Consider the following 20019-nt stretch of genomic DNA (forward strand, 5'->3'; position numbering starts at 1 on the left):
TCATTTTTTATCCTCCTTTCTTACTCTTTCCCTTTTCTCTCCCATACACTCTCTCCTCTTTCCTCACATTTCCTTCTTATTTCGCTTTCTCTTCTTCTGCCCTTCCCCTCCTCCTCCTCTCCATTCCTCCACTATCTCTCCCTGGGCCCTTCTGCACCGCCCAGACTCAAGCCCTCATTATGCAAGGAAGCAGGGTGTTACTCCCATGCTGAGAGAGAGAAAGAGAGAGAGAGAGAGAATAGGTGTGTGTGTGTGTGTGTGTGTGTGTGTGTGTGTGTGTGTGTGTGTGTGTGTGTGTGTGTGTGTGTGTGTGTGTGTGTGTGTGTGCGTAATTACAATTCTGCGCTCGCTCTCAGTACCTCCTTTAGCCACACCATGTCTGAAACGAACCAAAACCATACCAAACCAACCAGCAATAAGCACATCAGCTGGATCTCTGTACAGTATTAGTCGAAGCCTGGGAAGTGGTAATGAATTTTTTACCGCTTTCGTACGCAAAATTCATAAATTATCGACAAATCACTCTCTCTCTCTCTCTCTCTCTCTCTCTCTCTCTCTCTCTCTCTCTCTTATTCAGCCAGAGGACGTATTTTTTACACTTCTTTCTTGATATCTTTGGACAATATTTTTCACATCATGAGATTTTTTGAACTGGAGAGGTTAGAAACAGCACCTATTAACCGCCCTCCTCCACCAGGATGCTCATCTAAGCTGAATAAAATCGTCTGATAGCAACATGAAGAAAATGCGCATATCATCCTCCAGCTAAGTTTGGTGAATTATACTATTTTTACTTCAACTTGCAATCTCTCCATCTTCAACGCGGACATGAAGCAACAGATTTACAGGAGAATATGGTGCTAATCACGAAGAAGTACTATGGAAAGAGGCGATGCAATAAATTAACAACAAAACATGGTGCTAATATTCTGCCACTGAGCACCGGAATATGAGCTACAAAAAGGCGAAATTATCCACCAAGTAAAGGAAAAAAAGTTGCAGTGGTCGGGACAGAACTATGTAATGATACCCATACATAAGCCCGTTTTCTCTTTATCATTTATTTATTTATTTATATCTAGTCTTTCCTAATCGCGTCTTCGCCAGTATAAGTCCATCTAACACCAAACGATTTTAGTCTGCTGACCGTAAGCAAATGTTAAAAATGAATGATCAGGACAGGATGATATCCATATATCAGCAAATATCTTCTTATCTACGCCTTATCTATTCTAGCTCCTGTCACTGACCCTTATCTATATATTCACGTGTTGCAGGCTGATATCCATACATAAATACACATCAGTTTTATCTAATCCTTATCTATTCTAATCGTTTCGCTGTATATTCACCACCATATTAACTTGTTACATTAATACACATCAGTCTTATCTACTTATCTATCCTGCCCCGGCACTGTGTTGTATATTCATCTTCATATGTATTCATCCGTTACATTAGCGCCTATCAGTCTTATCTACTTCTTATCTATCCTGTCCTGACACTGTGTTATATGTTCACTTCTTATTCACTTCTGTTCCCAATACCGGCTCGATAAGGCAAATGTGACGTCACTTAATACACAGTCGTTCTTTTACACAAATAGTCCAGATTTTCGTCTTTTTGGAATTTATTTCACGAAGCTCAGAGGCAGAAAAAGACAATACTACAACACTGTATCCTTTCCATAGCACTTCTGTGCGACTAGCATCAAAGTCTAACGTTAACCTACTGCTACAACGCAACATTTAAGAAGAAGAGAGTGCAACTTTAGGCCACAATTAAATGAAAACCGTATAAGTAGCCAAAACAAGACCATTATCTCAAAAACCCGAAACTTTCATTTCTCGCTTGACTGATAACTAAAGCCCCATTTTTCCTCCCAAGAGATTCATAAACGTTAAGCATAATTAAAAATAGTTTTGAAATATATATGAAATGTCTTTGAATCCACAATATTCTCGGTATTTGGGATTAAAAATCAAACGATATATGAAATTAAAATTTCTCCCCCGCGTCTGAGGGAAAAATCCGAATATTCACGGCATTCCATGTGATATTAATATTGGACATTTTTAAAATATTTTGTGGGTCATAGATGTAATTGAAAAAATGTCAAGGGCGGTTTCGTTTAATTGGATTCCCTCAAGTCGGACGATTAATTCACTTCTTCCGCGAAGTATACATCATTTCTCTTAATTAACTTTCTGGTTCTGGGGAGGGACGCCACTATGTGGTGGCACCGATATGATCGAGCCGTTCCACCGCCCCGTTATATACACGTACTTCACTTCTTTTAGAATAGCCCCGAAAGGACAGAGGACTGCAAGAGATGGACAGCTTAAGCCTGTAGTCCAGTGGGTTCACGTTCAGATCAGCCTGAGGTTGCAACAACAACAACAACGACTACTACTACTACTACTATTACCACCACTACTACAACTACTTATTTTCCTATGCATTCAATAATTTTGCTCGCTTCCTTGATCAGTCATATTTTCCTGGATGTTTCTTTCACGCCCCTTCATTTCCTTCCATTATATAAACATTCAAAGGGGAGGCTTCATCACTGTTATTTTTCGTGCACTGCTTTCATCAGCATCGTTTTGTGAAGTTTATTTTTGGAAAACACATTTAACTGTTCTTACAAATATCTTTTCCCTGAAGCTGTTATTTGTTTTTTTACTTCTCCATACACACCCACACCCACACCCACACACACACACACTGCGAGCAAAATATAATACCCGCTTTCACTTCGCGAATTCCAGTATATTCTAAATAATGCAGTCAAGCTGTGTGTGTGTGTGTGTGTGTGTGTGTGTGTGTGTGTGTGTGTGTGTGTGTGTGTGTGTGTGTGTTCGTTTCTTTCACGAGAACGGTAATAGATATCGAGCTATACTCTTTTTGCAGTAGGTCGGGGTAAGTCAAGGGAGTGTCAGAAAAATACCAAACAGAAATTTTTGTGATCGCAAGCATCGAGATAGCGCGAAATTGTCCGAAACAGCGAAAAGTGAAAATGTCTGTCTGTGCGTCTGATCGTTTCTTTCACGAGAACGGTAATAGATATCGACCATATTCTCTTTGCATTATGCCGGGTAAGTCCACGGAGTGTCCGGATAATACCGTCCCACGAAAAAAAAAAAAAAAAAAAAAGGCAATCGCGCACAACGCGACGGCGTGAACCTTTCGGAAATCGCGACTCTCGAAAATATGCTAAAATCATTTTTTCGACTTTTGGGTCGGAATTGGTCATTGTGGGCTCAATAATGGTATAAAAATAAAAGATACTGGTACTTACAAACATTCTGTGATGGAAATGATATTAATTAATCCCGCAAATTTTTGCGGGCAAACACTAGTAAATAAATAATCTGCCACTTACAATCGTTTCAGGCCGAGGAGGAAGGGGACAAGCGAGATGAGAACCAGGAAACCGAGGCACCAGACAGTACGAGTCAAGAATCAAAACAAACCATGGCGGGAGAAAGTAGTGATCAAAACAACTTACAAATCCGAAAACAGTCCTCCTCTCCCGACCACCCCTCTTCTTCTTGCTGGAGACGGAGCAAGAGTGCTTTCGTGTTCTTGAGGACGCCCATGCTGAGGAGGATTTCACTTATTTTGTACTTCAACTGGATATCTGTCTCCATGATCTACTACGGCATCTCGCTCAACTCTTCTAACTTCAGGTCAGATTAAATATATATATATATATATATATATATATATATATATATATATATATATATATATGTGTGTGTGTGTGTGTGTGTGTGTGTGGGAGAGAGAGAGAGAGAGAGAGAGAGAGAGAGAGAGAGAGAGAGAGACTTCCTCTTCTTTTTCGTGTATGAACTAACATCCGGCAAGTATTGTGCAGAAATGAATTACTGAGTACTGAAATAATTGGCAGATAAGGGACCATACGGAGCTTCGCTAAGTGAAGCACAACACGGGGCGGTTAGAATGAAGCACTGTGCGTGCAAAAATCCTTGGGAGTGGCTGACTGACAAGGCCACTCCTTGACCCTGCATCTAAAGACAGAAACATATGCCTGAAAATTCCTATTCGTACAAACCTGGCCTTGATGATGAAGCTCCGTAGCTCATGGTTGTAAAATCTCCACCATTCTGTTTCTGTAGCTGTCCTCCTTTCTTCCTACTTGTCCTTCTCCATCCTGATACTTTTTATTACTCTCCTTTCCACTTCAGGTGAATACACTGAGTGACAAGCCTAATGTTCCTGCATCCCGGGAAACCATCTACAACGATGGGTGGTACTGTAATCTTATAAAGGGGGTGATGTGGAGCCTGCTATGGTGCCCCTGCTAACTGGGTGGAGAGTCGCATATGCGGCATCCATCCAGGAACCAAACCTCCACACTTTTCCCCGCTCCTCGCTGTTGCCGAGCGTTGTCAACCACAAGGTAACATGGGTTCACTGCACAGGACGACCCTGCAGGAGCTGCTGTTTGCTTGTGGTTGATGAGTCTGCTCGGTCAGACGGACCGGGATTGCTCAACAACAACAATAAAATTATCATTACCGTACAGGACTGATGTGAGTAAAAAGGATAAGTTTTGGTCCCTCTTTTAACGAACGAATACTTCGATCTGCTGTACTACTTTGCCCAAGGTTGCTATCTATCTATCTATCTGTCTATCTATAAATATATATATATATATATATATATATATATATATATATATATATATATATATATATCTTTTTATATCTGTGTGTGTGTGTGTGTGTGTGTGTGTGTGTGTGTGTGTGTGTGTGTGTGTGTGTTACGATCATTTTGCGAAATTGTCCATTTTGCAAAATTCCCGGCGAAATCGGTCATTTTGCAAAATTTCATAGTCAGTTTGCCAAGAGGGGGTAGTTTGCACTAGCCTAACACAGGTTAAGTTAGATTTGGTTTGGTTAGGTTAGTGTAAAGTATCCAGACATTTAAAGGTACGGTAATTTTGCAAACTGACCAGGGTTGTGGTTTAGGAAATTTGCAAAATGACCGATCTCGCAAGAGTGTGTGACGCTTTCCAAAAAAGGTCCGCTTCAAACAGGAAAACATAAGCTTGGGTGATGAACACTTTTGCAAGGCCCCTGGTCAATGCGTCCAAATTCTCAGTCTTCCTAGTCCTAGATGATCTAATTAAGCTTATGAAGGACCTATTTATTGTACTGGGATTAGACCAGTCTCAGTTTATGGTCCTTCACTACTACCGTACATATTCTGCCCGCCACTAGTCACTTTTATTTAGCCAAAACAAAACGATTACAAATAAAATAAATATATGAAATAAAAGTAATCCGTACATGATGATAAAGTGGCCCATTTCAACCAAAGAATGAGATAGTCATTGTTGACACAGAAAAGCAATAATGCAAAAGCAAATGGGTGTGCAAGGCAGTATATATTGACTGAAGAGTCATAATGAGTATCAACACAAATTTTCTTAATATATGGAGCAAGGGCTAAAGAAAGGGGGGAAGGAAGGATGAAAATGTTCCCCAAACATCACGGAGAGCAATGAAGTATAATAAATTTATAGACAGTTTCAGGAGAAATCTTTTACGACAGATACCCAATAAACTTTCGGATTTTATATCGGGATTACAATCTTCGCAGACCATTTTCAGTACCAAGGGGCTCTCCTAACTCGAATAGGCTAACTTTGTCTTGTGGTAGAATGAGATAAAAATCCTCGGAAATAAGGGATTAAAACGCTAAACTGTTTTAATAATTTTGTTGTTACGATGTACATAGAAAAACTTGAATTGGTGAGAGAGTTTAAGTACTATACCTGGGTGGAGTGACAGAAAGAGGTAAAATACATGTAGGGCCTACGAAAGAAGTAGCAGCGTAGCTAGGATTTTAAAAATATGGCAGCCATGGGGTGACCAAGTTTATTTATAGAGTGGGCTAAGGAAATGCTAGAATCTGAGGGTATTCCCCTCCTGGAAGTTTGGGATGGCCAGCCATATTTCTGGGGTGATTAGTGCCACCCCTCTGGGCAAGCCACTATATAGCCTAAAGGGGTTAGTATGGTTTATTGTTAAACTTAGGTTTGGTAAGGACGAAACGCAGAAGAAGGTATCAGAATCATGAGGAAACTGAACCATACAGTATACTGTATTGGTACTCAGTTATCTCTAAATCAGCCCAAGCTCTAGTATCATACTTTGGACGCTGTTACCAAGATATTCATGATTTTGTTACTCCTACACCCTCTGTTTTCTGTTTTTAAGTGGATCTGTTTTCTTACATGTTTCAGAGGAAACTAATCTATTCTATCTATCTCTAGCCCGACGCCCTAATCCCGCAAAGGGTGGCCGCAGACAAAACGCCTCCAAGTCGCTTTGTCACCCACCATTTGACTACCCTCCCCCCAACTCACCCCCCCCTCCCTCATATACCTCTCAACTCCATCCCTCCACCTCATCCACGGTCTACTCGGAAACTAATGGTTCCTGTATATATTTATAAATCTTTTATTTTCCGTGTTTCAGCGTGGACCCGTTTTTGTACATGTTTTTGGGGGGCCTGATGGAGATCCCGTCCTACACGCTGATCATCCCTCTCGTGGCCAAGTTTGGCAGGAAGATCTGTCTCATCTCCTTCCTCTTATTCTGCGGTACTGCCATTTTAGTGATTCTCATTGTGCCCGATGGTGAGTGAGAATGACATGTACTATACTTGAAATCTTGGAAGGTGCTGGTAATAAAGTATCAATCAACATTTACTTAATGACCACAGCATAATTTTGTGCCATTAGTTTAATAAGTGGAATACACAGTAATAGTAGATAATTTACAACATAATAAAAATAAATATTACAAACAGTAGCCTATTATCTATTTTTTCTCCATGCAAATTTTATTTTCTCCTTGATTTATACCTGGCCTCAATTGACTTTACATCCATCTGCTTCCCTCTTTAGAGTGCGATAGCTAGTGGTTATAATATTACGTTTTCCCCCTTAAATCTATCTTTCCATTCTTTTCTGCATTACTTCTAATCCACTCTCAATCCTTCTAGAGCGCAACAGCTGGTGGTTCCTGACGCTGGTGATGGCAGGCAAGTTCTGCATCACGTCTGCCTACCAAGTGATCTACCTGTACTCCAGCGAGCTCTACCCCACCAGCCTCAGGACCCGCGGCATCGGCATATCCTCCATGATGGGGCGCCTTGGAGCCATCATCTCCCCCTTCGTCAATGACATTCTGGTGGGTCACTAAACACGAGTCACTGCAGTTCAGTCAGGGATGGTGCTGGATATGACCGGGCTGCTCAACTGTTTGCTTATACAAACGTTCCTCAACTAGTTCCCTATCCCATGAAAGGAGGATGGTGGAATGCAGAAGGGAAACTTAAATCTACAGTTGACTGGGCTCACGCTTCAGATGATCCGGGAGCCACAATACCACCAACAATAATAGTCCGGTTCGTCTAATACTTCACCTCTAGTACTTCTCACTGTCCTCTGATGGATACTGTTCCTGAGATGAGAGTTAGGAGATACTTTGTATGGTACTTTGCCCGAAAACAATTCTTTGATGTATGGCATCAGGGAAGAAAGTGACGGGCATGTCTCGTATGAGACAGACGTAGTGGTGTATAGCAAACAAATCTGTGTTCTTGATCGTAAACACGTATGTGCATCCAGCTTTAGGCATTGTCTACGCATTCATTCCCCTGAAACCTAAGAGTCTTCCTTCTAACCTAAGGTGACCAGATTTATTGGAGCTAAAAGCGGGACGCGCGTGCGTGCGTGCGTGCGTGCGTGCGTGTGTGTGTGTGTGTGTGTGTGTGTGTGTGTGTGTGTGTGTGTGTGTGTGTAGATAGATAGATATAGATAGATAGATAGGTAGGTAGATAGACAAATAGACAGAGACATATATAGATATAGATAGATATATAGACTGATAGATATTGACTAATGTGACAGCGGACGCTGGTGCGCTACACCTCAAACTGAGGCTGCTAATCAAACACTAACGTCTCCTACGAACTCCGAACATACCGTACGATACAGGGAATGGGTCAACCAAAGTTACCAGCTAGTGAGCATTACAGATTTTATATTAATAATTCGGTATTTCATTTGGTTAGGATTATGCATAATTTTTCTAATTCATCCTAATTTCATAAAGGAAGGTCATGTTATATCTAATACAATAGTAAGTTTCTAAAAGCGGGACAACTAAGATAATTTGCTAAAAAAGCGGGACATTATAGTCACAATTAAAAAAGCGGGACGGACGTCCAAAAAGCGGGACTCTGGTCACCTTATTCTCACCAAAAGATGGGAACACCTTTCATATTTAACCAGTAGGGCACTACGAATATTATAGGACCGTCTTTATTGTGATAAGCTTGGATATCAAGTTCACGACTGGTAATATTATATTAACGGAGTCTCCTTTACTGCGTTGGTGAGTCTCGTGAAAGAGTAGTGACGACTATTTAAATGACACAATTTCCCCAGACTGTTCTCAGCCGTGCAATTCCTTGCTCCAAACCTCTCTATCCTCCTCCTTACCCGCCTACCCGAAAACACTTCCCTAAACACGGAAGAGAACTCCCGAACTTCAGCACAAAGTTGAGCATTACATACACACGGCTGAACTGGACAGGAGGACTGGGAGAACTGGCATGTACAGGGAAGGAGATCCTGAGAACTGGGATGTACGAGGCTGTGAAAACTGGAGTAAAAGAGACTGAGAACTGGAATGACAGACTGAAAATAGGAGTGAGAGAGACTGAGAAACGGAATGAAAGAAAACAGGAAAAGACTGAGAAACAGAGAGACCGAGACCTGAAATGAAAGAGCCTGTGAAAAATGAAACGAGACTTAGAACTGTAATGAAATAGACAAGGAACTGGAATGAAGCAAAAACCAGTATAAAACATTACTAGAAGTGGGATGAAAGAGTCAGTGACTTGGAAGAGACGAGACAGCAAGAACCAGAATAATCTAATAGACTGAGAAATCGAATTTAAAAAAAATAAGAACGTGAATCCGAGACTGGGGACAAGGATGAAAAGACTAAAAAAAAAAAAAAAAATGGGATAAAAAAATGTGAGAAATTGAATGAAAGAGACTAAGAAAACTAGAATGAAAGAGACTGCAGTAACGGTGATGAGAGAGACCGAAGAGATCTGGGATAGGCCTGTGGGAGTACTGAATGAACTGGGATACCGGGACTGAGAGAACTGGGAGAAGAAAAACAATGATAAAGCTAAAGTGAAATAGGGGAAGGAAGCATAAAGAAGGATGGAAAGTATAAGAACCAGTATTGAGTGAGAGAGAGAGAGAGAGAGAGAGAGAGAGAGAGAGACAGACAGACAGACAGACAGACAGACAGACAGACAGACAGAGAGACAGACAGACAGACAGACAGACAGACAGACAGACAGACAGTGTGTGTGTGTGTGTGTGTGTGTGTGTGTGTGTGTGTGTGTGTGTGTGTGTGTGTGTGTGTGTGTGTGTGCAATCAAATGAGAGTTAAGAAGGTGAACGAAATGAAGCGTGCTCGGGGAAAATGTCACATAAATAAAAACATGCCAGTCAAGTGCGATACTCCAAATCTCGAATGCCAACAAACACACACACACACACACACACACACACACACACATTTATTCTCTCCATCTATCTACCGCCCTACCCATTCCTCTCCCCATTACCCTCCTCATTTCTTTTCCCTCCCTCCTCACCCCCGTATCCCTCTCCCCCTCCACCCCTCTGTACCCCTGGCCACTCCTGCTTAATGGGGAGGAAATCTGGCCAGCAGGGAGAACAACTTTTACCATCTAAGTTAGTTTGTCGCGCTCGAGTAGAAGCAGTGTCTCCAGGCGGTCAACTTTTTCCCTCAAACTTGAAATCCGAACAGATGGAGGATTTTCCAATATTCTGGCCTTGTTACCGACTCCTCCCTCTCTCTCCTCCTACACGTAACCTTTTCTGTTCGATGACGTTCTCTCTCTCTCCCTCTCTCTCTCCCTTCCTCCATTCAATGTTATTCACATTTGGAGAAACTTTTCGAACTAGAAAGGTTAGATACAGCTTTCATTTTACCTTCCTCTACGCGACGTCTCCCAGAAAGTGAATAAAATCGTCTGGAGGTACCAAGAATAAATCACCAAAACATGTCAATAGATTGAAGGGTTGACTGCTTTCTCGTGCCGTTGTCCAATAAAGTCAATGTCAGCCCTCTTATTAACCCACTCATACTCGGATAGTCTAATATTCTCTTCCAGCTAACCCTATACAGGTTTATTCAGCTGAGAACGGGTCATAGGAGCCTGATATGGTTAAATGGTATGGGTTAGAATCTCACTTTATTGGCTCGGAACCTTAAATAAAGAAGAGACTGACCGGGACTGTATCGTGTGTTCCTCCCAAAATGGTGGCAGCACTAAACACGTATACTTGTTTTTTAAAGGGAAATTATATAATCTACATTAAACCTATACTCAAAATATCTTTTTATATCAAAAGCTACAGTAGGCTTACTTAATGGACAGGTTGGCTTTCAGGTGAGCTGGCTGAAAGGTAGTATGAGGGTGTATAGATGCAAAGGTTTTATATACTGTATTTACATACCTGTAAAACGCCTTTATCGGCGAGGTACGAGTGAGGACATTTAAATCCGAAAGCACTGAAATCTCCTTAAACCCCGAGGATGCCTAGAATATATTGATGGCTACCCACCTACCAAGTTTCATGTTTTTACGACAAATTGGTCTGTGGCCCTCTTCTGAAAATTTTCGACATGCTACACTTTTCGCGTGCCACGTGCACCGCCTGGGTGTCATGAAACCTGTCAAAAACAAATCTTACAGAACTGGGCTACCATACGGTGCAAACCACGCTGTGATCAGCCCCGTGGTTGATGAGATTTAAGCTTCTCAAAAGTTACGGTCGGGCCGGGTCGGGTCGGGTCAGGCCGGGTTAGGCCGTTCATATAAGAAAATGCCACAACTTGACGAGCGATTCGCAAGGCCTTCGCCCTCGCTCGTAACTAACCAGCAATTACATTCATTCATTTACTTATTATTACGTTTCTTACTCCCTGCTTACATCTCTAATTACGTTCCCTCTCCTCCTCATTCTTTCTCTTCCTCTCCTCTCAGATCAAACTTCGTTAACCCACATAATGAAAAAGAAAACTTCTAACATTTTCTTAAGCTTAATAAAATCGTCTGGAGGTAGTAAGTGTAAAGTGTCGCCACCTAAATCTCCCCGGAGCCTGTCCAGTCGGCATCTAAAGTCGTGTTTCCTCTCCTGCGTTTTCTCTCCATGCACTCTGAATATCAGTGTGAATCTGCAGCAACCGGCACTGATGACTTCAACTAGCCTCAAATCAATGTCACAAGCGTCGTTGGCTGCAGGTCCACCACACTGATTTCAAAGTTCGTGGAAAGTGAGGCAGAGGAGGAAACAGGGTTTTTGATGCCGACTGTACACTACCCTTGGGCTTCTTTTCCCATTCTTTCTTTTCCTTTCTCCCCTCGTCCAAACAAACAGCCTCCTCTGGTCTCTCCCTTAAGCACTGCGAAAAACCCCTCGAGGTGAATACAATTGTGTGAGAGCATGGTAGTAAGAATAAAATATCAGGCCCTATATACACCTCTCCCTCTCCTCTTCCAAATCACTCCACTCTGATTTCTTCCTTAATTCTATCACAGGAAACCTCCTGTCAGCTAAATACACTCGTCTGGAGGGAGGTATCAAGGATGAAATTAGATCAAAAAGTCGCAGACAGCATAGCGACGCCGAGTCTGAAATTTTACCTTGAACTATAACCTTGACATCTGATGACCCTGTACCAAAATCAAATCACTTCTTCCTTGATCCAAAGACAAGGTATGATTCCAATCCATATCGCATCAGGCATACACGTGTCACTTTGTTATCACAGACATACGTAGATGCGGATGCCGACGCGATAAATATGATACGAGGACATACTTAGATACGGACGCAATAAACATGATATTCGTTAACAACCCAGATATGAACGCGATAATAACTTAATGTACATTCCCCTGCAGGGCATGTACCACTGGGCCGTCCCGAGCACCATCTTCGGCCTGCTGAGTGTGAGTGCCGGCCTGCTGACCTGCCTTCTGCCTGAGACCAACCATCGCGCCCTCCCTGATACCGTCAACGATGTGGAGGGGTGGCGCAGGTGAGACGTGGAAGGGGTAGGGCGTAGTGAAGGAACGGAATGGGATGGTGGAAGGGAAACAGCGGAATGGTGGAAGGGAGGAGTGGTGGAATAATGGGCAATAGTGGAATGATGGAGGGGTGTAGTGGAAGGAAATAGCGATGCAATGGGAAGAAACAATTGTGTAATGGAAGGAATGGCGGTGAAATGGAGATAAATTTGTGTAATGCAGAGAAACAGGAGTGTAGTGGAAGAATGCAGTATTATAGTGAAAGGACGAACGATTAAGGGAGGGAAATTTTAGGGTGGTGAAGAGAAATAAATGTAGTAGTAGTAGTAGTGGTAGTAGTAGTAGTAGTAGTAGTAGTAGTAGTAGTAGTAGTAGTAGTAGTAGTAGTAGTGGTGGTGGTGGTGGTGGTGGTGGTGGTGGTGGTTGTGGTAGTAGTAGTAATAGTAGCTGTTGTTGCTGTTGTTTAGGCTAATCTCGGTCTGTCTTGCCACCAACACCCGTCGACCACAAACAAGCAGCTGTTCCTGTAAGGCCGTCCTACAGGCACAGTACAGGACACATCCGGCGCCCCCTTGTGGTAAACAGCAGCTCGCCAAGCTCAAACCAAGGTCCTTCCCACGGCGAGGTGCAAGGAAATACGCGGAAGTTAGGATCCCGCCTAAACGACGCAGCTGCTGCACTCAAGATGCGAAGCGTTACCACATGTAGACTCCTTATCAGCGCAAAAAAAATTTTTGTGAATCAGTACAGTGAAGAGTCTTTGAATGTTTTGAGAGAGAGAGAGAGAGAGAGAGAGAGAGAGAGAGAGAGAGAGAGAGAGAGAGAAAAAAAAAAATTACCATATAACGGAAAAACAGCGCAGTAAAGAAAACTGAGATAAGAGGGACAATGGTGGATGGGTTATTATATGAAATACGATATATAAAATGAAGGTGAGGAAAGGAAAAAAAATAAAACTCCGAGAGGAGGTAGGAAAAAATTCAGATATCCAGGGAAGTAAATCTCCCCAAATTAGACCTTTAACCACAGTTTTTAAGTCCTCTTCGGAAAAAGTCGGGTAAAGTAAAGAAAGTAAATATGTGCCTTCACGTAAAGTTACTCTCTCAACTTCTAAACGACGGGAAGCTGCTCAAAAATCGTCTGAGCAAAATCGTCTGACGGTAAAATACACACACACACACACACACACACACACACACACACACACACACACACACACACACACACACACACATATACACGCGGAAGTTAGGTTTCAGCGTCTCTTGAAATGACTAGGAGACTTTGTTTCCCTCTTTTTTACTTTCGGAGGATGGAAAGTTACTCAAATAATCTAAATATGGGGAAAATATATGTGTTAATATTTCTCATTTCATTAAGGAGTTAAGTATTCAGGTGTGGAAAAACCTTTAGCATAAGAAGGTTAACGGGAATGGAGACGGTTTATCATTTTCCTTTGGTTAGCTCAATTAAAACAAAAAATAGTATCAGTCAGAAAGCACGCGCCCCTACCATATACCTGCCTCTGTGAGTAACATTAAAAAACTAAAATAATAAAAAGGTCATATCAAATATTGATCACGAAGTGAACTGACCTCATTACTGAAACACGTGACGGAAAACAAAAGACGTCTAACCTTCCTTCCTCGTTTGTGATTTCGTCATGAACAGTGGGCCTTACTGTAAGTGGAGTAGGTGGCACTCTTAGCACTACTTCCTTAGCGATTTATTGTGCGTATTAGGCTTGAACATTCTGCGGTACTGTAAGTTATTCATAGTATCTTAATATCGGCATACTGTGCGTCAATAACATAGGAGAGGATACTGCAGGGTAATATGCAGACTAAATCTCTACGAATTATGTACTGCGAAATCCCCAAAGCTACTTGTAATAAGACGATATATCCTACTCTAAGCTGGAGATGTTTTCAAGTGGACCGTTTTTAAACGGGGCTTGACTACACCTTCAGTCTCTCATTGTTAATCATCATTCATCATCCTCGTTCATCCCAGTTATGGATGGGATGAATTAAAGACACAGAAAAAGGAACGAGATACCGGTATGTACAAAAGTGTGAAAACTATCAACAGTATGTCTAGTAAAATAGGCCGCGCAATTATTCACAAATCATTCAAGCCTCCAGAATCTCCGCTTCATCTCACAGTCTAACTTGCTTCACATTTTTTCTTTCTAAAGTTACCGTATATTTCTCTCTGTCTATACATTTTTTTTTTTTTCTGGTTACCGCATATTTCTCTCTTACTATCCGCACATTTTTCTTGTTCTCTAAAGTTAAATGCCTCTCTCATTTTTACAGCAAAGGCGAGACATGGCAGACGATAACAGCAGTGCGGGAGACAGAAGAGGAACAAGGAGAGGACACAGCACTTCAACCCGCCTTCAACGTCAACAGAGATGCAGACACAAGCAGCCCTGCCAACACCAACACGTCCGCGGTCTGACACCACGCTTGACTCCTCCGCCAGACTCTACCCCCAAGCTGAATAAAATCATCTGGCGGCAGCAAGTACACGAGTTAACGGACTCTGATTATATCTTTCTTCTTTGAACTGAGTCTGGCAGTTGCAAAAGTAAAATGAGAATATATATATATATATATATATATATATATATATATATATATATATATATATATATATATATATATATATATATATATATATATAATATCTCATGTAACCTATGCACCTTGCTTCACAAAGAAAGAGGCATTATCGTCGTGGAGAACTTAAAACGTTATAATTAACTGAGTGTTTGGAGATCAGGAGGCAGTAAATGGTCTGTAGAGTGGAGACCATGAGACCGAACAGCGTGAATTTTATTTCAGCACAACTCAGAAACATGAAGTTCGATCTGTGGTGTGTCCACGAGATAACTTATAAAATCTGTGATACGTAATTTTACCAGAACGAACGACTTTTTGATGTAGCTTAGTGCGAAAGTTTAGAATAACTTATTCAATACAGGTAAAAAATGTATCAGAAAATATGCCAAACAGGATTAAGTGACACCGATTATGTGCCAAGAAAAATGAGACACCAGAGACCAGCTTATTAATGGAAGAAGAGAACGGACCGCAAAAAATACCGATTCGTATAGAGTGATCCATCACCACGTATTTATCAAACACACAGAATCATCATCAGAAACACACCAGTGAGAGAGATTAGGGAAATTACACGGCTGACCACATACCCCCCCACACACACAAAATAATAATAATAATAATAATAATAATAATAATAACGGTAAACTCTTTATATCAAGCACTCACTTTGATCCAGCGGAAAAAAATATCAACACGAATACAGACATGGGTTCTAGTGGTCAGAATTATGATTGTGATACTTAAATCTTGTATGAGTGAATGCTTTCTTAGATTAGTGAGTTTCTTTGTAACCGCCAGTGAGAGTAAAGTGGTGATAAAATCGTCCTGCATTTTTACTAGCCACCCCAAATAAGACAGGAAAGATGACAGAAACACAGATGCAGTCCTGACGTTTATCTCGGAGTGAGAGGGGACAAAGGTCGAAATGAGTGATATTGTATTTAATTCTTGTGTGATCAAAATTCCGAAACTGAAATTAGTTCTGAATTAGTAAATAACGAATACGATACTGTCGTGGGTAGCCGTACACGTTTAGTTAACTTCAGGCTCCGTCCTTGTCAGTAACGTTGCCAGTCTCCTGGCATTGCTTTTATCATTTATCTACCATAAGCGATCGTCTCTGATCAAAGCTCAGCCTGAGAAAAAGTGGATATGACCTAAGTGGTGAAAGAGGTATACGAGAGAGTGAAAACTGAAGAACTGAAATGCCAAGAAGATGGTCTGAAATGGTATGTGAGTGTACAAGACAGCAAGGAATAAACGATTTCATGTGGAAGCAAAAGAACTGATGAAAGATCAAAATGAATGAATGAAATATGGATGGCAAAATGAACATGATCAGGGTCGAATTCTGATTTTAACTTGGTAGTCAACGCTATGGCTCTCCCCAGCTAGTGTTCGAGTGATTTAGTCTGGCAAAACACTCGTGTGCAAGCTTCGCCAGTAAAATGGAGCCACTAATTACGAAGTCTTGGATCATAAATGAATGGTTATGTCCCAGTTGAGTGGATATAGTGATGACAGTTCTTTTTTTTTTCCTATTCTTATTATCAAATGCTTCCCACTCCATCAATTTAATGGTGAACAGGATAATAATGACGACGACGACGGATGATGAAGATGACGATGACGATGATGGTGATGCTGCTGATGATTATTACCATTATTATTATTATTACCTGGGAAACGGTGACACTGGCAGAAATTACGTTTGTAAAGGATGATGATGCATATATAACAAGTTAATATATGTAAAGTATTGTAGAGCTCTCAGAACTATGAATCCCAAGATATAAATAGAACAGATTCATAAACAGCAATACAGGTCAATGTACACAAGACTGATGCAAATGATCATATCCAAAATCACTGATAAAAACAGCACAAAAGGACTCGTAAAAAATGGAAATGCGTGAGGGGATTTTGACAAGACACTGCAGGATGAACCGAAGGGCATTATGGACAAAGATGCACAGCGGAATAGCTCTGCCAGGATGCTGAACGTGATTCAACCATCTCGCCTTTCATTAAGTCATAGCAACAGGTAAAGTCCCTGCAATACAAAAAGGATAAGTGAAAGAGCCGTTTACACAGTATGCCAGTGTTCGCTAGTGTTTGCTTCCAAGTGCGCCATGGAGAAATAGGCATAGGGAACGGTCCTTAGTGGTGAATATCAGTGGAGGGCAAATCAAAATCACAGCTGTGACTGTAATGTATGTTCATTTTATTTCAGTATGGCCATAAACTTTGCCAAACATGACAAAGCTTGTCTCAGATGACAGCGCCGATCCCTACAATATTATAAGAGGAAAGAAGGAATTTATTTATAAGGAAGGCGGATGGGCGAAACCCAATCTCTACATACTCTGGTCCGGGTGAAGCTCTACTACTTTACAAAATTTCGTGTATCTACGTAAAAAATTATACGGTAGCGTTGTTCCCCCTGGAGATAGTCCCCCATCCCCCGTGAGGGTGGACATCCGGGGTCCCACCCTGCTCAACACGAGGCCGGGAAACATCTACCAGTATGCAAAATTTCGTGTTTCTAGGTAAAAAAAAAAAAAAGAAAAAAAAAATGCCCTTGCATAAAAGCCTTGGCCACGACACCCAGTGGACGACCGGCCCATCCTGTGTGAGGGGCGACCTTTGGTGGTTCCATCATTCTCATAACGTGGTCGGGGTGAACACTTATAATTTTCAAAATTTCACGTTCTGCAGTTAAAAACTTTGGCCGTGCATGACGACTTTGGCCGAGAACATTGGAGGCCACCACCCCCCTCCCCCATTGTGGAAGACAGCCCCTGGGGGGAGGGGGAGGGGGAACAATGCTTATAAACCGGCGCAAGTCAAGCTCTATCACTGTGAAGAAAAAAATCGTGTTCGTAGGTAAAAAAATGGTCGTGTTTAACACTTTTGGGCTGGACTCCCAGGGGCAACCGACGCCGTGGAGGGCGGCCCTCGGGGGGTCCCATCCTGCCTGAAACCTTGCCCGGGGGAGGCCTACCGTTGATTACAATTTCCTTTTCCTAATACTCCTCTCATAAGGTCTGGACTCCATTCTTCAAGAAATACAGTAACTCAGTGAGGGAGTACTATATTTAGCCGCCCCTGTGGATGCGGCCAAAATGTAGGCATCAGCGTAGCCTATATCGGTACCTACAAGCTCGAGCGAATACCGAATAATGCGATTGAATGCACAGAAAAAAATATACTTACTACTGGGAACCAGTAACTATCGAATGACGTCGACCACGACAATATGTAGGCTAAATGGGAAGGTATTTGTAGAAAACATTGCCATCAAATCTCTTGTTGTCTTGATGTATGGTCTATCTACTGGATGTATTAATATCTGATAGACATAAGGATCATATAACAAGCTGTTTCCAAAGTAATTAAGTTGCGTCAGTATCATTATAATCACAGTAGAAGCTTCGTATTTGTGCATTGAAGAAAACGCGATATCCATGAAAAACGTAGCAGCTATACCTTAGTTAAACATTTGCAGGATTATATTCATTCTGCAAACTACCACATTTCAAATTCATCACCCTCTGAGAATCCGTACCAAGTCACCCCGAATGTCCCCTAAGACTACTTATGGTGCTAAGTGATCACTCAGACAAGTGAAAAAAAAAAGTGTGATGCAAGATTAGATAAACAAGCAGCCCTCACCTGCCGAAGACCGCTATATCACAACGAAATTATCATAACGAAAGGTAGCGAGCGATACAAAAGTTACAGGTAATGTCATCGTTCCTCAGTTTACAACGTACTAGAGAAAAAACAGCCACAGGTATACCATGAAACTGAAAAATGTAAACAGAAATCTGTATATCTGGCACCTAGCCTAGGGAGGAAAGACGTCAGTGAGACAGCAGGAGAAGGAGGACTGGGAGGGTACGCTGGTGGAAGGCAAGGGAGGTAGAGGGGGAGGCGGGAGAGTATGGCCGGAGGGAGAGGGGATGTATACAGGTAGGAAGGCAGGGGAGAGGGAAGGGGCCGGTAGGAAAGGGAGGAGGTATGGGATGATGCAACGTAGTCTTGTGTGTGTCTCCTCGCGCGTAACACCGCGGCTGTAGTCTCCTGGGAGGAAGTTCTTGCCGGCCTCAAAACACAACTCCAACAGGTAATTAGACTAAGCTACCTGCACAGAAAGTGAAATATTTAGCAACAAAATGACAATAAGTGTAAACAGTAAATCATTTTAGGTTTAAAATAGCTACTTGCTTGCTACGACCATTTTTATTATGTTTATTATATGGTGTGACATTTTTCAAGTACCGGTAAAACAATAATCTTGGATCAAGCAACAGTCAGCCGTTCAGATCGATGAGTCTCTCCTACGCTACATAAAATAGATTTGCGGAAGCAAGAATGAAAATCACCGGTATATCCAAGGGCTTAATGGAGATTCAGATCAAGGGATTTCTAATACGCTACGAAAAGAAATAAGTAAGACTCGTAATAGAACACTGTAAAAAAAGAAAACCGTCACTCTGTTGTCGGGGTCAGTAATAAGGATGTACATAAACCTCGACACTTGATGGGCGTTGATAACTGCAATGAGTGGCGGGGGTACGCGCTTTTTTATCTGCAATAATGAATCTGTTTTCTTGGGAAAAAAAAAATAACAAACCTGATTCTAGTCATGTTTCCAAAGCCATCACTGTGCTAATGTTTTGCTTTAATATTCTCTTAATTAGCCTACAGATACTATGCTACTTCTTACTGATGACAATCGGTAAATCATATCTGTAGGCCTATATACATATCACTACGTAAGCCTAATAACGTAGAATGATCCCATTACCTGCACCCTGGCTCAGTGTCGTCCATTATACACACAAGAACACCATATTATGTCAGAGATACACATAATGTATATCTGACATAGCCCGTTAGCATCCTCACGATAATTTTCCAAGCAACACATTATGTACGGTATTTTGCGTTTACACTTTTAAACCGTCTACGGAATAATAAACTTCCCTGGGGGGGAGGGGGGGGAAGGAGGAAGAGGTTGGTGCATTCTGCCTCATGATACATTCTCATCCCTATCACACTTTTAACTCTGGTTTCACTCACATTAAATATGAGTGTTTCCTTGACATAAGGTTTACTGTAGTATGAGCCTCTGAACCTGAAACACTTCTCTTACTTAAATAAGAAGTTTGAAGCTAAAAACAGAATATGATTC

At 41.6% G+C, this 20019-nt stretch overlaps 1 protein-coding gene across 2 annotated transcripts in view; it reads left to right on the forward strand.

Moving 5' to 3' along the window:
- The window catches only part of LOC145393426 (organic cation transporter protein-like), a 157099-nt gene extending 141477 nt beyond the window's left edge, over positions 1 to 15622 (forward strand). For both annotated transcript variants that reach the window (XM_080267523.1, XM_080267522.1), the window contains exons 9-13: positions 3397 to 3692; positions 6513 to 6673; positions 7042 to 7229; positions 12064 to 12200; positions 14508 to 15622. In XM_080267523.1, the coding sequence (XP_080123649.1) occupies positions 3397 to 3692; positions 6513 to 6673; positions 7042 to 7229; positions 12064 to 12200; positions 14508 to 14652 (927 nt within the window). In that variant the 3' untranslated portion in view covers positions 14653 to 15622. The remainder of the gene's footprint in view (positions 1 to 3396; positions 3693 to 6512; positions 6674 to 7041; positions 7230 to 12063; positions 12201 to 14507) is intronic.
- Positions 15623 to 20019: the final 4397 nt, after the last annotated feature.

Source organism: Coenobita brevimanus, chromosome 24, assembly GCF_032717465.1.
Source record: "Coenobita brevimanus isolate Jiangsu-jjx chromosome 24, ASM3271746v2, whole genome shotgun sequence".
Lineage (NCBI taxonomy): Eukaryota > Metazoa > Arthropoda > Malacostraca > Decapoda > Coenobitidae > Coenobita > Coenobita brevimanus.